The following is a 21682-nucleotide window of genomic DNA, read 5'->3' as shown; positions in this document are numbered from 1 at the left end:
CTCCCAAAGGTGCCCAGGCCCCCACGAAGGCTGCAGAGTAGAGGCATCTACCATGTAGAGGCCTCTGCCATCACGAAGACAAAAGGACTGGTGTGACCTCTGGGCTGCTGTCTGCGTGGGGCTGGGGTCCTCCTGTGCTATTTGTACAAATAAACCTGAGGCAGGAAAAAGAAAAAAAAAAAGAACATGCAGCCATGGGGGGTGGGGGGGTGCTGTTTCTAAGAAAGCCCGTGCCTTTCCTCCTAGGTCCCCATCCCGATCACCGAAGGCCTAGACCCCTTGAGCCTGCTGACCGACGATGCGGATGTGGCCTCTTGGAACAACCAGGGCCTCCCCAGCGACCGCATGTCCACTGAGAACGCCACCATCCTGTGCAACACGGAGCGCTGGCCCCTGATCGTGGACGCCCAGCTTCAAGGGATCAAGTGGATCAAAAACAAATATGGGAATGAACTGAAAGCCATCCGCCTGGGACAGAAGAGGTGCGTGAGGCTGCACAGCCTGAGCACTTCACACTTGTTAACTGGCAGGGTATATCGTTAACTGCAAGCACAGCCCACAGGTTTAAATATCTGGCCTTAGGAAACAGTACCAGTAGTAAAAAATTAAACTTACACCCCACAACACATCTATTACCTATTGCTCCTTCAGGGAAGACCAGGCCCAGGCTCACCGCCTGGGTTTGCATGCAGCTTGGCACTCGCAGGCTGGGAGGCTCTGGGTCCCATGTGGTTTGGTTTCTCATCACAAGGGCCGTAACAACACGGGCACAGCAGGTGCCCTGCCTGGTTGCATGGGAAACAAGAGGCAAGGCGGACGTGAGAGTGTTTGGGAAGCAGTTCAGGGCTGTTCCTGTTTTCACCTCCATGCCCAGCAGACCACGGGGGTCCTTACACAGAAGCCCTTCGCTCTTTTCAGGAAAAGGGCGAGCTGTTCAGGCAACAGCCCGGGCTCTCAGGGTGCCTGCCGGCCCGCACTAGGCCCTCCCAGTGAGTGGCTCCTCACTGTGCCCACAGCTACCTCGACATCATTGAGCGGGCCATTTCAGAAGGGGACACTCTGCTCATTGAGAACATTAGCGAGACGGTGGAGCCCGTGCTGGATCCCCTGCTGGGCAGGAACACCATCAAGAAGGGAAAGTGAGTAGTTGTCTCCACCTCTGAGGGTGAATCCGGCTAAATACCTTCAGTGGGGAAAACTTCAAATGTATTCAGGGAGAAATGCCCAGAATTGCCTTCACTTCCCTGGGAAGCAGCAGCCTTGACAAAGTGCTGACGGGTGTGACGGTGGACAGAGAGTGGGAGTCGGGTGTGGGGCAGTCACCTCCAGACAGAGCTCCTGAATGGCGACGTTTCCTCCTTTCTGTTTTTATGCATTTTGCCAATCCCAGTACTACATTACCTCTTTAAAATTCAGATGAAATTGCTGCAATGTGAAATTAAGAATGTTAAGTGTTCCACACAGGAGCATTTGGGATACTCACGGTGTCCTGCAGAGAGACATTCTCCCCACCGAGATCCCACCCACTAAGCACAGCTCTCGCCCTCCCTCCCGGGCCCTGGCTGTCTCAGGTGAACAGACTGCGCAGGACGGGCTGCTCTGCGCCTGGCTCTCTGCACTTGGCACAAAGTTTCTGAGGTGCCAGCACATCGTTCATTTTTACGGCAGAATAATGTACCATTGTACAGCTGCACCATGTCTTATCTCTCGTCAGCTGATGCAATTTACTCCTTAATATGCAAAGAGTTAACTTTAAAAAGGGAAGGTCAGAGTGGGCAGACGCCGCCTATGAGTGCAGACAGGAATGCAGGGACCCAGAGCAGAGGCGGCAAGTGAACATGCTGGTGTCCTAGGCCCTGAGCAAGGTGGAATGAGTGCAGGTGCCCAGGACTGAGGTCAGGCAGGGACCCCTAAAGTCAGCCCAACCAGAAGCCAGGGAGAGCACATCCCCAGAGACAAGGGATGCCCCCCGGTGGAGCAGGAGGCCTGGGCTTCCACCTGAGGGACCTCCTGGTGTTGTGAGCACTTCTGCCCAGGCTCCCAAGTGAGCTCAGCCTGGTAAGACCAAACTGCCCAGAGGCAAGGAGAGAAGCTTTTCAAGAAGGGCGTGCGTCAGGGGCTGAAGAGGAGGGACAGACAGGAGAGCCACCGTGTCTTCCAGTGACCCGGAGCTTCAAGACAGCAGCCTGGCCTGGAACTGCCCTGAACGAGGGCCAAACTGGCCTATGTTGCCTGTTTGTCGGTGGGCCAGCGAAGCCCCTCTAATCCTGTCCCCACTATTCAGGTACATTAAGATTGGTGACAAGGAGGTGGAGTACCACCCCAACTTCCGCCTGATCCTGCACACTAAGTACTTCAACCCACACTACAAGCCCGAGATGCAGGCGCAGTGCACCCTCATCAACTTCCTGGTCACCAGGGATGGCCTTGAGGACCAGCTCTTGGCTGCTGTGGTGGCCAAAGAGCGCCCAGATCTAGAACAGCTGAAGGTAACGATGTTGGGTCCCCCAGAAGGTAGGGCCCGTGGGTCTCCGTCAAAGTCCCTGTGAGCAGCTGTCAGCCCCCTGGGTCTCGCTGCTTCCCTCTGAGGTGTGCCTGAGCTTGTCCTACCGAGTCACACCTTCTCATGCAACACATGGGTCACCTCAACTTCTCTGCTGTCTCCTCATCCAGCTCCCAAATTTAATTCTAAACAAACAACTACCTGACTTACAGAACAGGAGTCACAGAGGGTTTCAGAGACTTGAAGCTCCAAAGTGCTGCCCCGTGAGAAGGTCTGGCCGACATGCGGTGAACCGGCCACATCCCTGGCTCTGTCTTGGCCACACATGTGGGCTCAGAGGAGGATGCCCAGGCCCACATGCCTCCCCATCCTTCCCCACAGTCTCCATGACAAGAAGCCAGGAGGCGGGGAGCAGGGCCCCTCCAGACTCTGGGGGCTCCTGCAGCTTCCTGCTGTGCTTGGCATTACTTCTCTCATTAGTTTCCACGGCTGTGGCTGAGCCAAGCCACAGCCAGGCCATGCAGCCACTGACTCTGCTTCCCCTGCAGGCTAACCTCACCAAGTCTCAAAATGAATTTAAGATTGTTCTGAAAGAGCTGGAAGATTCTCTCCTGGCCCGTCTGTCAGCTGCATCGGGGAACTTTCTGGGAGACACTGCCTTGGTGGAGAATCTGGAGACCACCAAACACACAGCCAGCGAGATTGAGGAGAAGGTAAGATGCTGAGGCTACACCCTTGAGACCCAGGTGGAGCACAAGGGAGGTGGGCAGCAGGGCCAAGGGGTGTGGGCTCTTCCCAGCACTCGCCGTCTATTGAGAGCCCTCTGTGGTGGCTTCCAGTGGAGCCGGGGGCAGTGGATAGGCCTGGGCCACCTGCGCGTGGCATTGTCCACCTGCTGGCTTCATTCACTCCCCTTTTGTTTCTTTTGAGGTGCAAGAAGCAAAGATCACAGAAGTTAAGATCAACGAGGCAAGAGAGAGCTACCGCCCTGCTGCAGAGAGGGCGTCCCTGCTGTACTTCATCCTCAACGACCTCAACAAAATCAACCCCATCTACCAGTTCTCACTCAAGGTGGGCTGTGTCTGGGCTCTGGAGCTGGGCCTGGTGCCCATAGGCCTTTGGGCAGCACCAGGCCAAGGCTTCAGGCAGGGACAAGGAGGCCAAAACTCCAGATCATGCCGCACCAGTTCCCCTGGGGAGGGTCCCTGTACCCTGCTGTTCCCGATGCCCCCAGAAAATATCCACACACACACAATCAAAACCAGCCAGAGGCCACCGCAGGCCAGGCAGTGGCAGCTTGGTGGCCGCTTCTCCAGGCCTTCAACGTGGTGTTTGAGAAAGCTATCCAGAAGACGGCTCCTGCTGACGAGGTGAAACAGCGCGTGGTCAACTTGACCGACGAGATCACCTACTCTGTCTACATGTACACCGCCCGGGGGCTCTTCGAGCGAGACAAACTCATTTTTCTGGCACAAGTTGCATTTCAGGTAACGTCCAGCCTGGATATTCAAAGTGTGGTCCATGGCCCGGTGGTGCCAGTGTCCCCAACAACTCGTTGGAAATGCAGATTCTCAGGCCTCACACAGACCTGGAGAGCCCAGATCTGCATTTCAACAAGACTCCAGACAAACTACGGAGTGTGAGGTGCCTGCCATGGAACATGCCGGGGCTCACCGCAGGGTGTGTAAGGGGAGCAGGCAGGTGCTCCAGTGGCAGCTACTGCCAGCGGGCGTCAGTTGAAGAGAATTTTACAAAGAAATGTCCTTTTGTGCTGAGTAATGAATCCTGCATTCCACTGTGCATGCTGAGATATATTTCCTGAGCAGTACACGTATCAGTGAACCAATATTCCTCCTTGATTATACAGTCCTGCTGGAACATTTAGAGCTGCGTTCCATTAACTTGATTAAACAGCCGGTCTCAGTCTGTTTTGTGCTGCTGTAACAAAACTCCTAAGACTAGGCCATTTATAGGAATGTATTTGTCATGGTTCTGGAGGCTGGGAAACCCCGCACCAAGGTGCAGGCATCTGGTGAGGGCCTTCCTGCTGCAGCATCCCGTGGGGAAGGCTAGAGGGGGCGAGAGATCACAAGAGGGGCCTGGCACCCGCTCTTATAACAAATCCTTCCACTCTGCTATCCCAGCCTAATCACGAATCATCAGGCGTCACATTCCAGTGCTGCTGGCATGTCTGACACAAGGTTTTTGAAGGAAACATTCAGACCACAGCTCAAACTTCTGCAATGCTGTTCACTAGTATGGCTGGAAATGCTCTGGCATCAATGTAAACTTGGGTTTCAATCCAAACTCCAACTTTTGTGGGGTTTTTTGTTTTTTGAAACAAGAGTCTCACTCTGTCGCCCTAGATAGAGTGTTATAGTATCATAGCTCACAGCAACCTCAAACTCCTGGACTTGAGCAATCATCTGGCCTCAGCCTCCTGAGAAACTGAGACTATAGGTGCCCATCACAACATCTGGCTAGTTGTTCTATTTTTAGTAGAGATGGGGTATCACTCTTGCTTAGGCTGATCTGGAACTCCTGAGTTCAGGTGATCCACCCAGCTCAGCCTCTCAGACTGCGGTGAGCCACCGCACCCATCCCCCAACTCCAACTTTGAATCAATGCAGTCCAAATTAAGGAGGTTTCCTTCACATCTGAACCTCTGGGTCACAGAGGTACATGATGGGTTCTTCTCCCTGCTGAGAAAACTTCCCCGGGAATCCCTGTCATCTTCCAGGGAAGAAAGCATTCTTCTCAGGCCCAGAGAACATATTACATCATCAAAAGAAAAAGTCTGACTCTGGCACTTGAGTGAGGCATGGCAGTGCCTGTCAACCCATCTGGACAGAGAGCGCCTTGCTAGCTGCCCAGCACAGCCAGCCCTGCCTGCTGGAGGTCCAGAGGGTGGCACCCACATGTACAAGAGGGTATAGCACGGCCTGGCACTCCACTGCTGGGTATGTACCCAGAATACGCAAAAACAGGTGTCCAGACAGACTCTGGCAAACCAACATTCACAGTAGCTTCATTCCCAACAGCCAAGGCCTCATAAGGCCTAAACAACCCATCCGTCTGTTGGCGGATGTATAGGGAACACAGTGGGGTGCCACTTGGCCTTAGAAAGGGATGAACTTCAGACACATGGTGGAACCGCAGAACGTCTGATAAGTGACAGCAGCCAGATGCAGCCGGCACACAGCACGTGGGTCCATTTATATGAAATGTCCAGACAGCAAATCCACGGAGACAGCAGAGGAGTGGCTGTCAGGGGACAGGGGGATGGCGCTTAGCGGAGAGGGTCTCCCTTCTGGGTAGTGAGAAAGTTCTAGAGCTAAAGAGGGGGTGGCTACACACCATTGTGAATGTGTGAAATACCACTGAATTACAGACTTTAATATGTTAAAGTGGGGCGGTGCCTGTGGCTCAGTTGGTAAGGCGCCGGCCCCATATACCGAGGGTGGCGGGTTCAAACCCAGCCCCGGCCAAACTGCAACCAAAAAATAGCCGGGCGTTGTGGCGGGCGCCTGTGGTCCCAGCTGCTGGGGAGGCTGAGGCAAGAGAATCGCTTAAGCCCAGGAGTTGGAGGTTGCTGCGAGCTGTGTGAGGCCATGGCACTCTACCGAGGGCCATAAAGTGAGACTCTGTCTCTACAAAAAAAAAAAATATATATGTTAAAGTGGTAAACTATACGTTAGACAAAGTGAACACAAAGCTTTGCCCCAACACAAAAGGGCAAGACAGCTCGTCCACGGGGCGCAAGGAGTGTGCGCTCCCTGGCAGCCAGAGGGCTCACGTCAAGGGCTGCTGACTGCCAGTGTTGAGTGTGTGTCCCTCTGGCCCTCAGGTCTTATCCATGAAGAAAGAGCTGAACCCAGTGGAGCTGGACTTCCTCCTGCGGTTCCCTTTTAAGGCTGGGGTCGTGTCGCCAGTGGACTTCCTGCAGAACCAAGGCTGGGGCGGGATCAAGGTCAGGCTTCAGACTTTGAACACCATGTACTTTATTTCTGACTAACGCTGAGGATGTTTACAAGGCCAGGTTATAAGGTGCCACAGGCCCCTAAAATTCAGCATAACAAGGAGGCCCCAGAGACAGTGATAGAGACCAGGATGGGCAGGCAGTCAGCTCACAGGTAGCTCTGCTTTGCTATGCAATTGTGACATCTGTTAGGTCCCCTGAGGACAGCATACAATGAGCTCCCAGTCCCCTCCCTCCTTGCCGGGGACCTCTCCTCCCAGGGCCAGCCAAGTGCACAGTGTGAAGGCTATTCCTTAGGTTCCTGGACACACATAGCCAGGGACCCTCCAGTTTCAAAAGCTCCCTTTAAAAAGACCTGAAGAGGGTAGTTCCCTGAGACAGGATGGTCCCATTTCCAGAGACCACTAGAGAAACAGCCGCTAGTCCCTTCCAATGCCCCACAGATGGGAAGCAAGGTCACATCACTAGATCAGATTCCTCCCAAGGAGGCTCCCAGCTGCTGTCCCAGGCTGCCAGAGGCAGACACATAGGGACACGGTTTCAGCAACAGGGACAACAGCGGCGCTGTATCTGCCACAGGCCCTCTCGGAGATGGATGAATTCAAAAACCTGGATAGTGATATCGAAGGATCTGCCAAGCGGTGGAAAAAGCTCGTGGAGTCAGAAGCCCCAGAAAAGGAGATTTTCCCAAAGGAGTGGAAGAACAAGACAGCCCTGCAGAAGCTGTGCATGGTGCGCTGCATGCGGCCTGACCGCATGACTTACGCCGTCAAGTGAGTGCCGGGCACCCACAGATAGCGCAGGGTGGGGCGGACGGTCAGACGCCTGCCCCAAGTGGGGCCCCCTCAGACACCCTGCATCGAGTCAGGCCTAACTCATTCTGGCCCCCGTTTCACAGAGCAAGGAAACAAGGCTCAGAGAAGCTACATCATCACGCAGATCCTTGGAGCAGTCGGGACCCCAACCCCTTTGCTGACTCCAGTCCTGATTCTCCTTAACCCTCAGCTTCTGAGTGTGGTCGGCACACCCCTCCCTCCCTGCCAGCCTGAGTGAGGAGGGCCCCGCGATACATGACAGGAAAATGAGCCTCCCACATAAGCTTCCTAGGTTTAAAATGTGATTCTAAGTGTGGGCACTGATATCTACAATGGCTCTACAAGCCCGGTCCTTTTAGGAAGTTCTGGGGAGAAAACAATGGCAAAACCATCAATACCCAAGGACTTGCAGCCCCTCAGTGGCAGGATTCAAAGTCAATCTCCTATTGACTGGGTGTCAGTTTTGGCCACTTTGTAAGAGTTGCAATCTCATGATTTCTTCAGGCCTGAAACCCCTGCACACATGAAGTCTGAAAAGCTCAGGGTCCTCTCCGAGCATCTGCGGCTTGTTTGGCTTCTTTCCTGAAAGCAGCCAAATTTCCCCATTCCTCTCCCTCCCCCACAAAGCCCAGGCCTGACTCACACCACATACACTGGCTATTCAGACTTTTCTGTTTCACTTTGTTTTCCATGGATCATGAAGGACGGGACCTGGGGGGAGGGACAATGAATGAAACCAGAAGTCACCGTGACGTGACCCAGGAGAGTAGTGTGGCCAGGGTGGCGGGGGGAGGAACCCTGGACTGACTTGGTGCTGGAAGACAGGTGGGCGATGCTTGGGCAAGGCCAAGGGGAAGGCACATCCACCTGCCTGAGAAAGTTGGGCATACTTGGGTCACGAGACTCACCGTGCATCAGAGGGCTCATCTGAAGATGAGATGGCCTCCCTGTCTCCTGAGCTAGCAGGTGTGACAGCATATTGGTGACCTAAAATAAGAAAACAGCCACCAACTGCAGATGCACTAGTGCACATTCCAGGGGCATGAAAGATCCCAAGTACCAGGTAAGCTCAGGCCATGTTCCTCAGCTCTGAAATACACCCATTTCTATGCTACCGAGGAAAGCAGAATGATCACCCTAACCACACAGGGAGAGTATAGTTTAAAAGCAAGAAAATTTAAATAGCAAGTAATAGCAGCTGACATGGACCAAGCCTGCCCCATGTGCCAGATGCCCAAGCAGAGCCGCCCACCTATGCTAGCCCGTGCTCGTCCAGCAACCTCAGGAGCTAAGCGAGGAGAGGAGCTCGCCTGCCCAAGGCGGAGGGTGAGCTGACAAACAGGCTCTCCACAACAACAAAAACCACACACAGGGGGCAAGATGACAGACCAGAAGGATCGCTCAGCTGAGCTCTCCAAGAACAACTGGAGAAAAAGAGAAAACCCAGCCATACCTGGTGCAGGGACCTCACCCAGAGTCAGGGAGAACAGCAAGGGAGCACAGCGAGGAGGTGGTGAGCTGGATACAACGTATGATCCAGAGCAGTGGAAATCTGATGAATTAAGCAAGTGATTGCGACTGGCTGGAATCAGCACCTGGCACCCCATGGAGGTCCAGGATAGGAGGAAGCCTTTACGAAATTTTCAGTTTTTGGGGGGAAGCTGCATGTTGAGTGGAAAGCTTGGAAGAGTGGGCAGACTTGAACAGTGTACAGCAACCAGATTTGAATGCTAGCTGGAGTGGATTTGCCATAGGTTTGGTGACTGGCGAGGCAGCCATACTGAGAAGGTCGCTGTTTATTTGGCCATGAGGAAGAGTTAGACTTTGCTCAGGCTGAGACCACTTCAAGACCTAAGCTCTGAGATAAGGTCATTTGAAGCAAAGGAGAAAGTGAGAAGGAATACAGAGGACAAGGAGGTGAAAAAAAGAAAGAACATGAAGAGGAACCAACCGAAAAATTTGGGCAACATGAAAAACCAAAACAGAGGAACTCCTCCAAAGGACCATGAGGCACCTCCTACAGAAGACTCCATCTATAAATAATAAATGAAAGGGAATTTAAAATACGGATGATTAAGACAATAAAAGGAATGGACAAGAAAATGGAAAGACAGAATCAAAAATTAGATGAGAGATATATAAACTATAGAAAGGATATGGCGGCACTTAAAGAAATGAAGGAGCTGGGCGGTGCCTGTGGCTCAGTGAGTAGGGCACCAGCCCTGTATACCAAGGGTGATGGGTTCAAATCTGGCCCCGGCCCTGGCAAAACTGCCACAAAAAAAAAGCCAGGCGTTGTGGTGGGCGCCTGTAGTCCCAGCTACTCAGGAGGCTGAGGCAAGAGAATCACCTAAGCCCAAGAGCTGGAGGCTGCTGTGAGCTGTGATGCCACAGCACTCTACCGAGGGCGATAAAGTAAGACTCTGTCTCTAAAAAAAAGAAAGAAAGAAATGAAGGAGACAATCAAGGAATGTAAAGATGCAGTAGAAAGTAAAAAAAAAAAAAATAGGTTAGACAATGGAGAAGAAAGAACCTCGGAGTAGAGGATGAAGTTTTCAAGTTCAAGGAAGTTAAGGAAGCAGAAAAGAAGAGAGAGAAAGCAAAGCAGGTGCTTAGAGAACTACGACACTCCATGAAGCATTCAAATAATAGGAATTCCTGAAGGGGGAAAAGATTGTCCCAAAGAAACAGAAGCTCTAATCATAAAGGAAAACTTCCCAAGTTTCACTAAAGACCCTGACACACTGCCTTCAGAAGGACATTGAACCCCGGGTCATCTCAACTCAAACAGAGCCTCGACACATTGTCATGAACCTGTCCAAAGTCAAGATGAAAGAAAAAATTCTGCAAGCAGCCAGGAGTAAGTGCCAACTGACCTACAGAGGCAGAGGCATTAGGATGACAGCAGACTTTTCAACAGAAACCTTCCAAGCCAGAAGAGCATGGTCATCCACCTTCAACATTCTTAAACAAAACAATTTTCAGCCCAGAATTCTGTATCCTGCTAAACTAAGCTTCAAAACTGACAGACAAACCAAATCTTTTGTGGATACACAAGCACTGAGGAAATTCACTACAATAAGACCAGCTCTACAGGAAATACTTAGACCTATTCTCAACAATGACCATCACAATGGACCACCAGCAAAGCAAACACCTAGAAGCTAAAGGTCAAAACTTAGCTTCCACAGTGGCACAAAGGACTTTCACAAATACCACGAATAGAACTCTACCACACTTACCAATCCTCTCAATAAATGTCAATGAACTAAGCTCGGCACCTGTGGCTCAAGCCGCTAAGGTGCCAGCCACATACACCTGAGCTGGTGGGTTCGAATCCAGCCTGGGCCCGCCAAACAACAATGATGGCCGCAACCAAAAAATAGCCAGGCATTGTGGCGGGCACCTGGAGTCTCAGCTACTTGGGAGGTAGACACAGGAGAATCGCATGAGCCCAGGAGTTGGAGGTTGCTGTGAGCTGTGATGGCACAGCACTCTACCCAGGACGACAGCTTGAGGCTCTGTCTCAAAAAAAAAAAAAAAAAAAAAAAGTCAATGAACTGAATTCACCACTGAAGAGCCACAGGCTGTCTGACTGGATAAAAAGGCACAAACCATCCATATGCTGTTCCCAGGAGACACAACTAGACTTGAAGGAAAAATCAAGACTCAGGGTTAAGGGATGGAAAATAGTATTTCAAGCAAATGGAAATCAGAAGAAAGGAGATGTTGCAATCTTATTCTCAGATACAAGTGGATTTAAAGCAACTAAAGTTAAAAAAGACAAAGACAGACACTTTAAACTGGTCAAAGGAACAATGCAACAAGAAGACATTTCAGGGTGCCACCCATAGCTCAGTGGGTAGGGCACAGGCCACATTCACCAATGCTGGAAGGTTCAAACCCAGCCTGGGCCTGCTAAACGACACAACTCCAACAAAAAAAAAAGCCGGGAGCAGCGCCTGTGGCTCAGTGAGTGGGGCGCTGGCCCCATATGCCGAGGGTGGCAGGTTCAAACCCAGCCCCGGCCAAACTGCAACAAAAAAATAGCCGGGCGTTATGGCAGGCGCCTGTAGTCCCAGCTGCTCAGGAGGCTGAGGCAAGAGAATCGCGTAAGCCCAAGAGTTAGAGGTTGCTGTGAGCCATGTGACGCCATGGCACTCTACCCCAGGGAGGTACAGTGAGACTCTGTCTCTACAAAAAAAGAAAAGAAAAGAAAAGAAATGATAAAGGGGAAATAACGAAAAATGCCACAGAGACCCAAGAGATCATCTCTGAGTAATATAAGAAACTCTGCCCAGAAATTTGATAATGTGGAGGAAATTGATCAATATCTGGAATCACACCCTCTCCCTAGACTTAATTAAGAAGAAACAGATCTCTTAAACAGATTGGTTTCAAGAAATGAGATGGAAGAAATAAAAAGATCTCCAACAACAACAAGAACAAAAAAAATGCCCTGGTCCAGATGGCTTCACACCAGAATTCTTTCCAGCCTTCAAAGAAGATCTTATCCTCATACTGCAGAAATTATTACAAAAAATTGAGAAGGAAGGAATCTTCCCATGTTCTATGAAGCAAACATCACCCTGATACCAAAACCAGGAAAAGACCCAACTAAAAAGGAGAATTTCAGAGCAATTTCACTCATGAATGTAGAGGCAAAAATTCTCAACAAAATCCTAGCCAATAAAGTACAGCTACACATTAAAAAAATTATTCATCACAATCAAGTAGGTTTCATCCCAGGGATGCGGCTGATTTAACATAAACAAGTCCATAAACATAATTCGCCATATCAACAGAAGCAAAAACAAAGACCATATGATCCTCTCAACAGATGCGGAAAAAGCATTTGATAAAATTCAGCATCCTTTTTAATTAGAACACTTAAGAATATAGACATAGCTGGCACATTTCTTAAACTGATCGAAGTCATCTATAACAAACCCACAGCTAATATTACACTAAATGGAGTAAAACTGAAAGCTTTTTCACTTAGAACTGGAACCAGACAAGGTTGTCCTCTATTGCAACTACTGTTGAACATAGTGCTGAAGTTCTAGCCAATACCATCAGGCAAGAGAAGGAAGTAAAGGGCACGCAAATGGGGATAGAGGAGGTCAAACTCTTACTCTTTGTCAACAACATGATCTTGTACCTAGAGAACCCCGAAGACTCAACCACAAGACTCCTGGAAGTGATCAAAAAATATAGCAATGTCTCAGGACATAAAATCAATGTCCACAAATCAGTAGCCTTTCTATATGCCAATAACTGCCAAGATGAGAAGCTAATCAAGGACACAATTCCATTCACAGTAGCTTCAAAAAAATAAAATAAAATATCTAGGAATATACCTAACCAAAAGAGGTGAATGTCCTCTACAAAGATAATTATGAAACCCTCAGAAAAAAAAATAGCAGAAGAGGCTGTCTGTCTAGGGCAGAGGGCAAAAATAGCAGTCCTGCCTGCCCCCCACCCACCCCCACCGTCTTTCTGTGCGTGCCACCGTAACGGTGCACATGAATGCTCTTTAAGAGCATCAACAGGCTCGGCGCCTGTAACTCAGCAGCTAGGGCACCACCCACGTGTATTGGACCTGGCGGGTTCGAATCCAGCCCAGGCCCTGACAGACAACAATGCTGACTACAACCAAAAATAGCCGGGTGTTGTGGCAGGCGCCCGTAGTAGGCCCAGTTACTCGGGAAGCTGAGGCAAGAGAATTGCTTAAGCCCAAGACTTGGAGGTTGCTTTTTGGGCCGGGGCTGGGCTTGAATCCACCACCTCCGGCACATGGGACCGGCGCCCTTCTCCTTTGAGCCACAGGTGCCATGCCACCCCATTGTCCGCTGTGATGATGAAGCATTGTTACATTGGCGAATTTGAAATCCTCGATGATCGCAGAGCTGGGAAAATCGTTGAAAACCTCACAGACAGGTTAAACGAGTGTGGAGCAATCAGCCCCAGGTTTGCTGTGCAACTCTAGAAAGATGGCAGAATTGTCTGCTCCCATCCCGCCAGTTTGGTTTCACTGTACTGACAACTTCAGCTGGCATCATGGACCACAAAGACACAAAAAGAAAACACACAGGAGGGAAAATCCTGCGATTCTTTTTCTATGGATGCAATACATACTGAACAAAAATGCCTCAATGAAAACAAAACAAAGGAAAACAAAAACAAACAAACAAACAAAAATAGCAGAAGAGGCTTGGCACCTGTAGCTTAAGCAGCTAAGGTGCCAGCCACATACACCAGAGCTGGTGGGTTCAAATCCAACCCGGGCCTGCCAAACAACAATGACAACCACAACCAAAAAATAGCCAGGCGTTGTGGTGGGCGCCTGTAGTCCCAGCTACTTGGGAGGCTGAGGCAACAGACTCGCTTAAGCCCAGCAGTTGGAGGTTGCTGTGAGCTGTGATGCCACAGCCCTCTACCCAGGGTGACAGCCTGAGATTCTGTCTCAAAAAAAAAAAGAAAGAAAGAAAGAGCAGAAGGTATGTTCCTGGAAGAACATACCATGCTCATGGCTGGGAAGAGTCAACATTGTCAAAATGTCTATACTAGCCAAAGCAATCTATAAATTCAATGCAATCCCCTTTAAAATACCATCATCATACTTTCAAGAATTGGAAAAAATAATTCTTCATTTTGTATGGAACCAGAAAAAAACCTATATACCCAGGGAAATTCTTAGCAATAAAAACAAAGCCAGGGGTATCACCCTGCCAGACTTTCAGCTACACTACAAGGCCATAGTGATCAAAACAGCATGGTATTGGCACAAAAATAGAGACATTGATATTTGGAATGAAATAGAAAACTATGAGATGAAACTAACATCTTACAGCTGATGTTTGATAAACCAAACAAGAACATACACTGGAAGAAAGAATCCCTATTCAATAAATGGTGTTGGGAGAACTGGATAACCACGTGTAAAAGACTAAAACCGGACCCGCACCTCTCACCACTTACAAAAACTATTCAAGATGGATAAAAGATTTAAATCCGAGGCATGACACAATAAAAATCCCCAAAGAAAGTGTGGGGAAAACACTCAAAAATATCAGCCTGGGGAAAGATTTTATGAAGAAGACTTCTATGGCAATTGCAACAACAAAAATAAACAAATGAGACTTAATTAAACTGAAAAGCTTCTGCACAGCTAAGAAGACAACAACCAAAGCAAACAGACAACCTACACAATGGGAAAGGATATTTGCATATTATGAATCAGACAAAAGCTTGGTAACTAGGATCTATAGAGAACTCAAAGTAATCAACAAAAAAACCCAACAATCCCATATATCACTGGCAAGAGACATGAATAGACATGTCTTCCCTAAGGAAGACAAATGGCTAACAAACGTACGAAAAAATGCTCATTGTCCCCAATCATCAGAGAAATACAAATCAAAACTACCCTGAGATATCACCTAACCCCAGTGAGAATAGCTCACATTACAAAGTCCCAAAGTTGCAGATGCTGGTGTGGATATGGAGAGACTGCTGGTGGGACTGCAAACTAATTACAACGTTCTTGGAAGGAAGTATGGAGACTCCTCAAAGGACTCAAACTAGACCTCCCATTTGATTCTGCAATCCCAATACTAGGCATCTACCCAGAAGAAAAAGAAATCATTTTATCATAAGGACATTTGCACTAGACTGTTTATTGCAGCTCAATTTACAATCGCCAAAATGTGGAAACAGCCTAAATGCCCACCAACCCAGGAATGGATTAACAAGCTGTGGTATATGTACACCATGGAATACTCTTCACCACTAAAAAAGATGGAGCCTTCTATGTTAACCAGTTTGATGAAAATATTTCAAATTGTATATAAAACCAGCACATCGTACCCCACGATTGCATTAATGTACACAGCTGTGATTTAATAAAAAAAAAAAAAAGATGGAGACTTTACATCTTTTGTATTAACCTGGATGGAAGTGGAACACATTTTTCTTAGTAAAGCATCACAAGAATGGAGAAGCAAGAATCCAACGTACTCGAGTCTAATATGAAGGCAGCAGATGAGCTAATACAAAGGTGGGGGTGGGGAATGAGCAAGTGGGGAGAGGGGAGGAAGGACAAGGATGGAGAGGGTCCCGGTGTATGGCACACCTCTGTGGGGCGGGACACAATTGTAAGAGAGACTTTATCTACCAAATGTGATCAGTGTAACCTAATTCTTTGTACCCTCAATGAATCCCAAACAATTTAAAAAAAAATACACACAAGCCAATTTTGGTAGCATAAATACTCCCCCCATGGCCAGGTATGAGCTGCCAGTGGTTTATTACAAGCCATTAGGAGCTGGCCCCCGTGTTCCTCTGCCAAGGACACAGTGCAGGAGGTAGTGCAGCCTGGCTGGGAATAAGCACACGTTATTCTTTATCGTTAAACGTTAACTGCCCCACAGAGAATGGCCATTTGTCCTGGCCAAGAAATTAGCAAAGGTGCTTCTGTTCTGTCCCTGCCCAGGGGCGAGACTTAGGACACTGTAGAAGTCCCTCCCTGGACAAGGATCACAACATACACATTCTAAGTCAGTCCAGGGGCCTGGATTGAACAGAATAGGGGGCCTGTAGGAGGGGCAACTCCTACCCTCTCCCCTCCTCCCCTGCCTTGTGTCAGCGTTGTTTCAGGAAACTCTATAGAAGCCAGATAAGGCTGGAACAGGGAAAGGAATAAGAGAGGGTAGGTGTGGCTCACACTTGTAATCCCAGCACTCTGGAGGGCCGGAGCAGGGTAGATTGCTTGAGCTCAAGAGTTCAAGACCAGCCTGAGAAAGAGCAAGACCCCATTTCTACTAAAAATAGAAAAATCAGCTGGGTGGTATGGTGGCAGGTGTCTATAGTCGCAGCTACTCAAGAGGCTGGGGCTGTGTTGAGCTGGCATTGTACAGAAATTAACAGCCATACTGGTCTAGAAACATTAAACTTTTTTCCATTTATACGGGGGTAATGCACTGTATTAAATATGAAGGTCTTATCTACATGGATTTGATTACAGAAGCTAATAAAGTATTCTCTAAATAATGAAAAAAAAGGAGGCTGGGGCAGGAGGATCGCTTGAGGGAGCCAAGGCTGAGGCAGGGAACAGAAGGTGCCTGGGGTTCCAAGTGCTGCTTTGTTAATGCTACATTTATTTTGATTGGTATAGCTGATGGAGGGCAAGAGGTCCCAATTTCTATCTTCAGCTGTGATAAAAGGTTTCCTTAATTTAAAGTATAAGCAAAACGGAGGAGGATTTGTTTTTTTTTAAATAACATGCTGTAAAGGTGGAGGAGGTAGGAGGAAAGGTCATCTCACCTCATTAGAAGAGGAAGCCCACGCCCGCTGGCTCTCCCAGCCAGGGCATAGGTCTCCTGAAGAGGTCAGCTCCTATCAGTACCATAATGAGACAACAGCCAGCAGCCACCAGGGCCCCTGGGGCGTCCAGGGATCAGACAAAGCTAGTGGAATCAATTTGCTTCCAAGGCCATGCAGGGGAAGAGATAAGGGGCCCTGAAATGCTCCCCAGCACCAAGCCATGAGGATGGTTGTGCCCTCTTGCTCCCAAAGACCAGGGAGGCTAAGAAACCACCGAGATGAGGGTGGTCTGCAGTGAGAGCATGTCAGAACCCAATGAGGGTACGACTGGCTGTGCCTTCAAGGGGTGAGCATGTGTCAAGAGTTTGCTGTGAGGCGGCGCCTGTGGCTCAGTCGGTAAGGCGCCGGCCCCATATACCGAGGGTGGTGGGTTCAAACCCGGCTCCGGCCAAACTGCAACCAAAAAATAGCCGGGCGTTGTGGCGGGCGCCTGTAGTCCCAGCTACTTGGGAGGCTGAGGCAAGAGAATCGCTTAGGCCCAGGAGTTGGAGGTTGCTGTGAGCTGGGTGAGGCCACGGCACTCTACCGAGGGCCATAAAGTGAGACTCTATCTCTACAAAAAAAAAAAAAAAAAGTTTGCTGTGAACTAAGTTGACACCACGGCATTCTAGCCACAGTGACAGAGTGAGACTCTAGCTCAAAAAAATTTTTTTGTATATATATAACAGATAGAGGCATCCCCAGAAAGCCACTTGTTGAATCTGGGAGGAGCTGGAGCAGGCTGGGTGGCCTGTAAGTGGCTCAGGACACTCAAGTGCTGAGCTGCCCAAGGACAAGCAGGTCCTCATCGTGGGTGTGATCTTCACCTCTGCTCCTTCCAGAGACCAGGCTGGACACTAAATTATGAATTTTAAGACTTAGGATTCATTCAGACTACAGAAGGGGAGCCATCCATGATCACAGGAGAAAGGCAGACACCCCAAATCCAAAGACCATCTGGGAAACCATGGTAGATTTTCCAAATGAAGATTATCTGGGGCCTCGGCTGAGGCCAGACTTACTGGGGTCAAGTTAGCAAGAGTTTACAGCTTGGTACCAAGAAGTGTTTCTATAGTCTCAAGTCACTTTGATTTTTCTGATTCTCCGGGTTGTGTGGCTCACCCAAACTGTTGTAATTTGAACTCCCTTCCCTCTCAGTGCCCCATAGTTGGCTTGACGTGTGGGACAGCACCACCCTGACCTGATCAGATTGCCCCAAGGAAGAGATGAAGGGGGCCCCTAACAAACAAAGCCAAGGCAGAAAACACACGTGCCCCCCTGCATCTCTCCCCTCGATTTCCTGACAGAGACCTTTCTCTGTTGAAGAAACTCCTCCAAGAAAGTGGCACACCTGCCTGGGACACAGCCCTCCCCAGCCCCTTGCCCTTGGTCTGAGGAACGGTTTCCACTGCCTCAGGCCTCACCAGGCACATTGCCCTCAGGAACTTTGTGGAGGAGAAGATGGGCAGCAAGTTTGTGGAAGGCCGGAGCGTTGAATTCTCTAAGTCATATGAGGAGAGCAGCCCCTCCACGCCAATCTTCTTCATCCTCTCCCCAGGGGTAGACCCCTTGAAAGATGTGGAAGCCTTGGGTAAGTGCAGACTGCAGGCGATGTTCTCAAAAGGGGGCGTCAGCATCACCAGTCATGGGGAAATGCAGACGCAAACCACACCCCCAGGATGGCAAGTATCAAAAACAAAAACATAACAAAAAAGCTTGGTGTGGACCGGGAGAAAGTGGAACTCTCACGCCTTGCTGGGAGGGGCCTAAGATGGTGCCACTGCTGTGAAAAACAGTGGCAATTTCTCAGTAAGTTACACTCAGAATCACCACGTGACCCAGGAATTCCACTCCTAGGTACACACCACCCCAAAGAACTGCAAACAGGTGTCCAAACAAGCACGCAAGTGTCCTTTCGCAATAGCTACAAAGTAGAAACCGCCCACGTCCACCCGCTGGTGAGTGGCATACACGTGAGGCTGGTGGCACAACGGATGACATTGCTCTGTGGAGGAGTGACACCACAACACGGACAAGCACTCGACATACAGAGAGGCAGAAAGCAGATACCAAGCCCCGTGTCACACACGTCCTCTGCACAGTGTCCACCACAGGCAAAGCACACAACAGGAAGCAGGCCGGCCCGGAGCGGGAGAGGGCATGGCGGTGACGGCTTAAGGGGCGCGTGGAGTCCCTCTGGGGCCACGACAGTGTCCCTGACAGATGGCTGTGAGATACTGCAAGGAATGTCACTGAGTGGTAATTGTGTGTCACGTGGCGCGTGCTTTACATACTAAAGGAAAGAGGGGGCGCCAGTCTCGGTCCCAGGGCCCGAATTTCTGTCGTTTAATTATCCTTTGTGTTTCCATTTTTCTTTTCTTTTAGGGAAAAAGCTGGGATTTACCATAGACAATGGGAAACTCCATAATGTGTCCCTGGGGCAGGGACAAGAGGTAGTGGCCGAGAACGCTCTGGACGTGGCCGCAGAGAGTGGACACTGGGTCATTCTGCAGGTACAAGGCGGCCGGCGCTTCTGGGGGAAGGGCTCCCCTCCCTGAGGCGGCCTCGGGATGGGCTGCAAGGCGAGGAAGGGCACAGGAGATGGGACCTGAGCTCATAACTGGGGGCAGAAATCCTTCAGCCCACTGTAGGAGGGGTCCCCCCAAGTGTTGGCTCTGCCCTGTCAGCGGGTGGTGTGGGGGTGCCATGAACATCCATGTGATGGCCTGCACTCTTCCAGTGGTGAGGACGACACTGGGGTACATACCAGAGTACCCCTAAAAAGATATTATTAATAAACAAACTACAAGTTGACAGAAGCTTGAGGCAGGCAGCAAAGGCCACAGCACCCCAGGCACACTCCCAGAGACCCTTCCTGGCTGCCAGCTTGCCCATGAGGGCTTCCTGGTCGCCACAGGTCCATAGGGCCCAGCCTGGCCCTAGTGGGAAGAACCTCAGCTTTAAGGAAAGGGGGGCCACATAATCTCAGTCTTTGGCTGGGGAGGACAAAAAGGATTTACCATGAGGCTAGAGGTTTTGAATTAACTGAGTCAAAAAACCCAATTCTGGTGCCTCAGCTGCTTGGCCAGAAACCCTCTGCATACCTGGCACTTTGTTAGGTAGGGGGTGGTGCCAGGCACCAGGTGAGTGTAGTTGCTGGTGGGAAGAGCCTTGCCCATGCCAGGGGACACTGCCAAGTGGCCGTCCTTGTAGGCCCAGGGGCAGGAGAAGTATGCAAGGGCAGCTAACTCCTGGTCTCGGCCACAGAACATCCACCTGGTGGCCCGCTGGCTGGGCACGCTGGACAAGAAGGTGGAGCGCTACAGCAGCGGCAGCCACGAGGACTACCGTGTGTTCATCAGCGCGGAGCCGGCCCCCAGCCCCGAGTCCCACATCATCCCCCAGGGCATCCTGGAAAACGCCATCAAGATCACCAACGAGCCCCCAACGGGCATGTATGCCAACCTGCACAAGGCCCTGGACCTCTTCACCCAGGTGGGACAGCGCTAAGCACCAGCAGCCTTGCACCTGTCCCCGTCCCCTCAGCAGCCCTGGGGCCCAGACAAGAGAAAAGAGCTGGCTCTGAGAGCTGAGGTGGGGACTCTGAGCCCTGGAGACGCACCCCCAGCCAGCACGCGCGCGCGCGTGCACACACACACACACACACACACCCCTCATGTTACAAAATCAACACGTTCTAAAAGACTGAAAATGCAAATAATTCCAACTCTGAGGAACGGGTCACTCCTGGGTCCTGGAAGTGAAGTCAGGTTCCCTCAAGTGGCTCCCTGAAGGTCACTCAGCTTTACAGGGACCCCAGTGTCCGCTGACCGCTCTTGCCACCCCCACAGTCTTATGCACATGCACAGGGCCAAACCACCCCACTGCTAGAGGTGACGGGTGACCCAGGGGAAATGGCGCAGCTGCCTCCGCCAGGGCTCTGGGCTCTGGTTCCACCACCAGTTTTCCTCACCTTTGGCCCGGCCCTGACTGCCCATCAGAGGAACACTGCCAAAACCCAGTCGCCCAGTGGCCTGGTCCTCTGCTAGCACTGCAGTGGCCTCCTGCTGCCCAGGATGGAGATGGAGGTCTCCAGAACAGCGGCAGCAAGGCGCCCACTGGCTGGGTCCCCTCTACACTCCCTCTCTGCCTGGAGTCTGTGCTCACCGACTCTTCCCTCCAACCCAAAACTCATGATCCTCAAGGTTCTGTGGACATTCTCCTCCACGGGAACGTCTGCTTTCTACACACCTCAGCACCTACAGGGTGTCCCAGAAATTGCTATTCACAGGGAAAATGGGAAACGGTAGCTTAACGTACTTTCAAAGTGAAGCCTCTGTAAGGTGACCACCCGAGGGACTGTAACGCTCTGGTCACCACGCAGAGGTGGGCAACGCAAGCAACCAGGCCGACCATACTGATACGTACACATGGTGCATGTCTGGTCTATGACAATTAGGTCCTCTTAAGGAGGTGATGAGTGTTGGGAGGTGGTCAGCTTTGGAGGTTCTGCTGTATTTACAAAATATTCATTTACAAAGAGGTGGCCAACAGGTAGAGAATATTTTATAACTATTTGTAAGTAAATGTGTTTCACTGTAATTTCCCGTGCTCTCTATGCATGGCAGCTTTACGGGCGACTTTTGGGACACCTGTGCATTTATTCTTTGGGTGCCTCATCATTTTCTGCTCTGTACTAGAACTTTCTGTACATACACACTGGACCTCCCAATTGGAGGCTACAACCTCAAGGTTGTGAAACTCGGCATTCTCCCGTAATACCTAGGGTATTGTTGTGAATGCACAACTTCATTATCTGTTGTAGTGTTCAAAAAAACATTCCTATGAAATATCTGAGATAGGTAGGGACTAACGATTCCCAACCGTTTAAGGACACACCATTGTCTGGGCATGAAGAGAATGAACAGTCGAAAAACCAATGTTTAAAATGAGGCACTTGTTGGAGGGAAGGGCAGATGACCCGTGACCCGGGCTAACCAGCCTAGTCTACTGAGGGGCACT

At 50.2% G+C, this 21682-nt stretch overlaps 1 protein-coding gene across 1 annotated transcript in view; it reads left to right on the top strand.

Annotated features, from left to right (window-relative positions):
* The window catches only part of DNAH17 (dynein axonemal heavy chain 17), a 118845-nt gene that overhangs the window by 81850 nt on the left and 15313 nt on the right, over window positions 1-21682 (top strand). The window contains exons 63-73 of the mRNA XM_053570537.1: window positions 247-482; window positions 1017-1139; window positions 2285-2489; window positions 3052-3216; window positions 3434-3574; window positions 3820-3990; window positions 6351-6473; window positions 7062-7255; window positions 18103-18251; window positions 19046-19173; window positions 19928-20155. Of these exons, the coding sequence (XP_053426512.1) occupies window positions 247-482; window positions 1017-1139; window positions 2285-2489; window positions 3052-3216; window positions 3434-3574; window positions 3820-3990; window positions 6351-6473; window positions 7062-7255; window positions 18103-18251; window positions 19046-19173; window positions 19928-20155 (1863 nt within the window). The remainder of the gene's footprint in view (window positions 1-246; window positions 483-1016; window positions 1140-2284; window positions 2490-3051; window positions 3217-3433; window positions 3575-3819; window positions 3991-6350; window positions 6474-7061; window positions 7256-18102; window positions 18252-19045; window positions 19174-19927; window positions 20156-21682) is intronic.

The sequence above is a fragment of the Nycticebus coucang genome, chromosome 18 (assembly GCF_027406575.1).
Source record: "Nycticebus coucang isolate mNycCou1 chromosome 18, mNycCou1.pri, whole genome shotgun sequence".
Lineage (NCBI taxonomy): Eukaryota > Metazoa > Chordata > Mammalia > Primates > Lorisidae > Nycticebus > Nycticebus coucang.
Note: the sequence above shows the minus strand (reverse complement) of the source record. Positions and strands in the feature narration are given on the sequence as shown.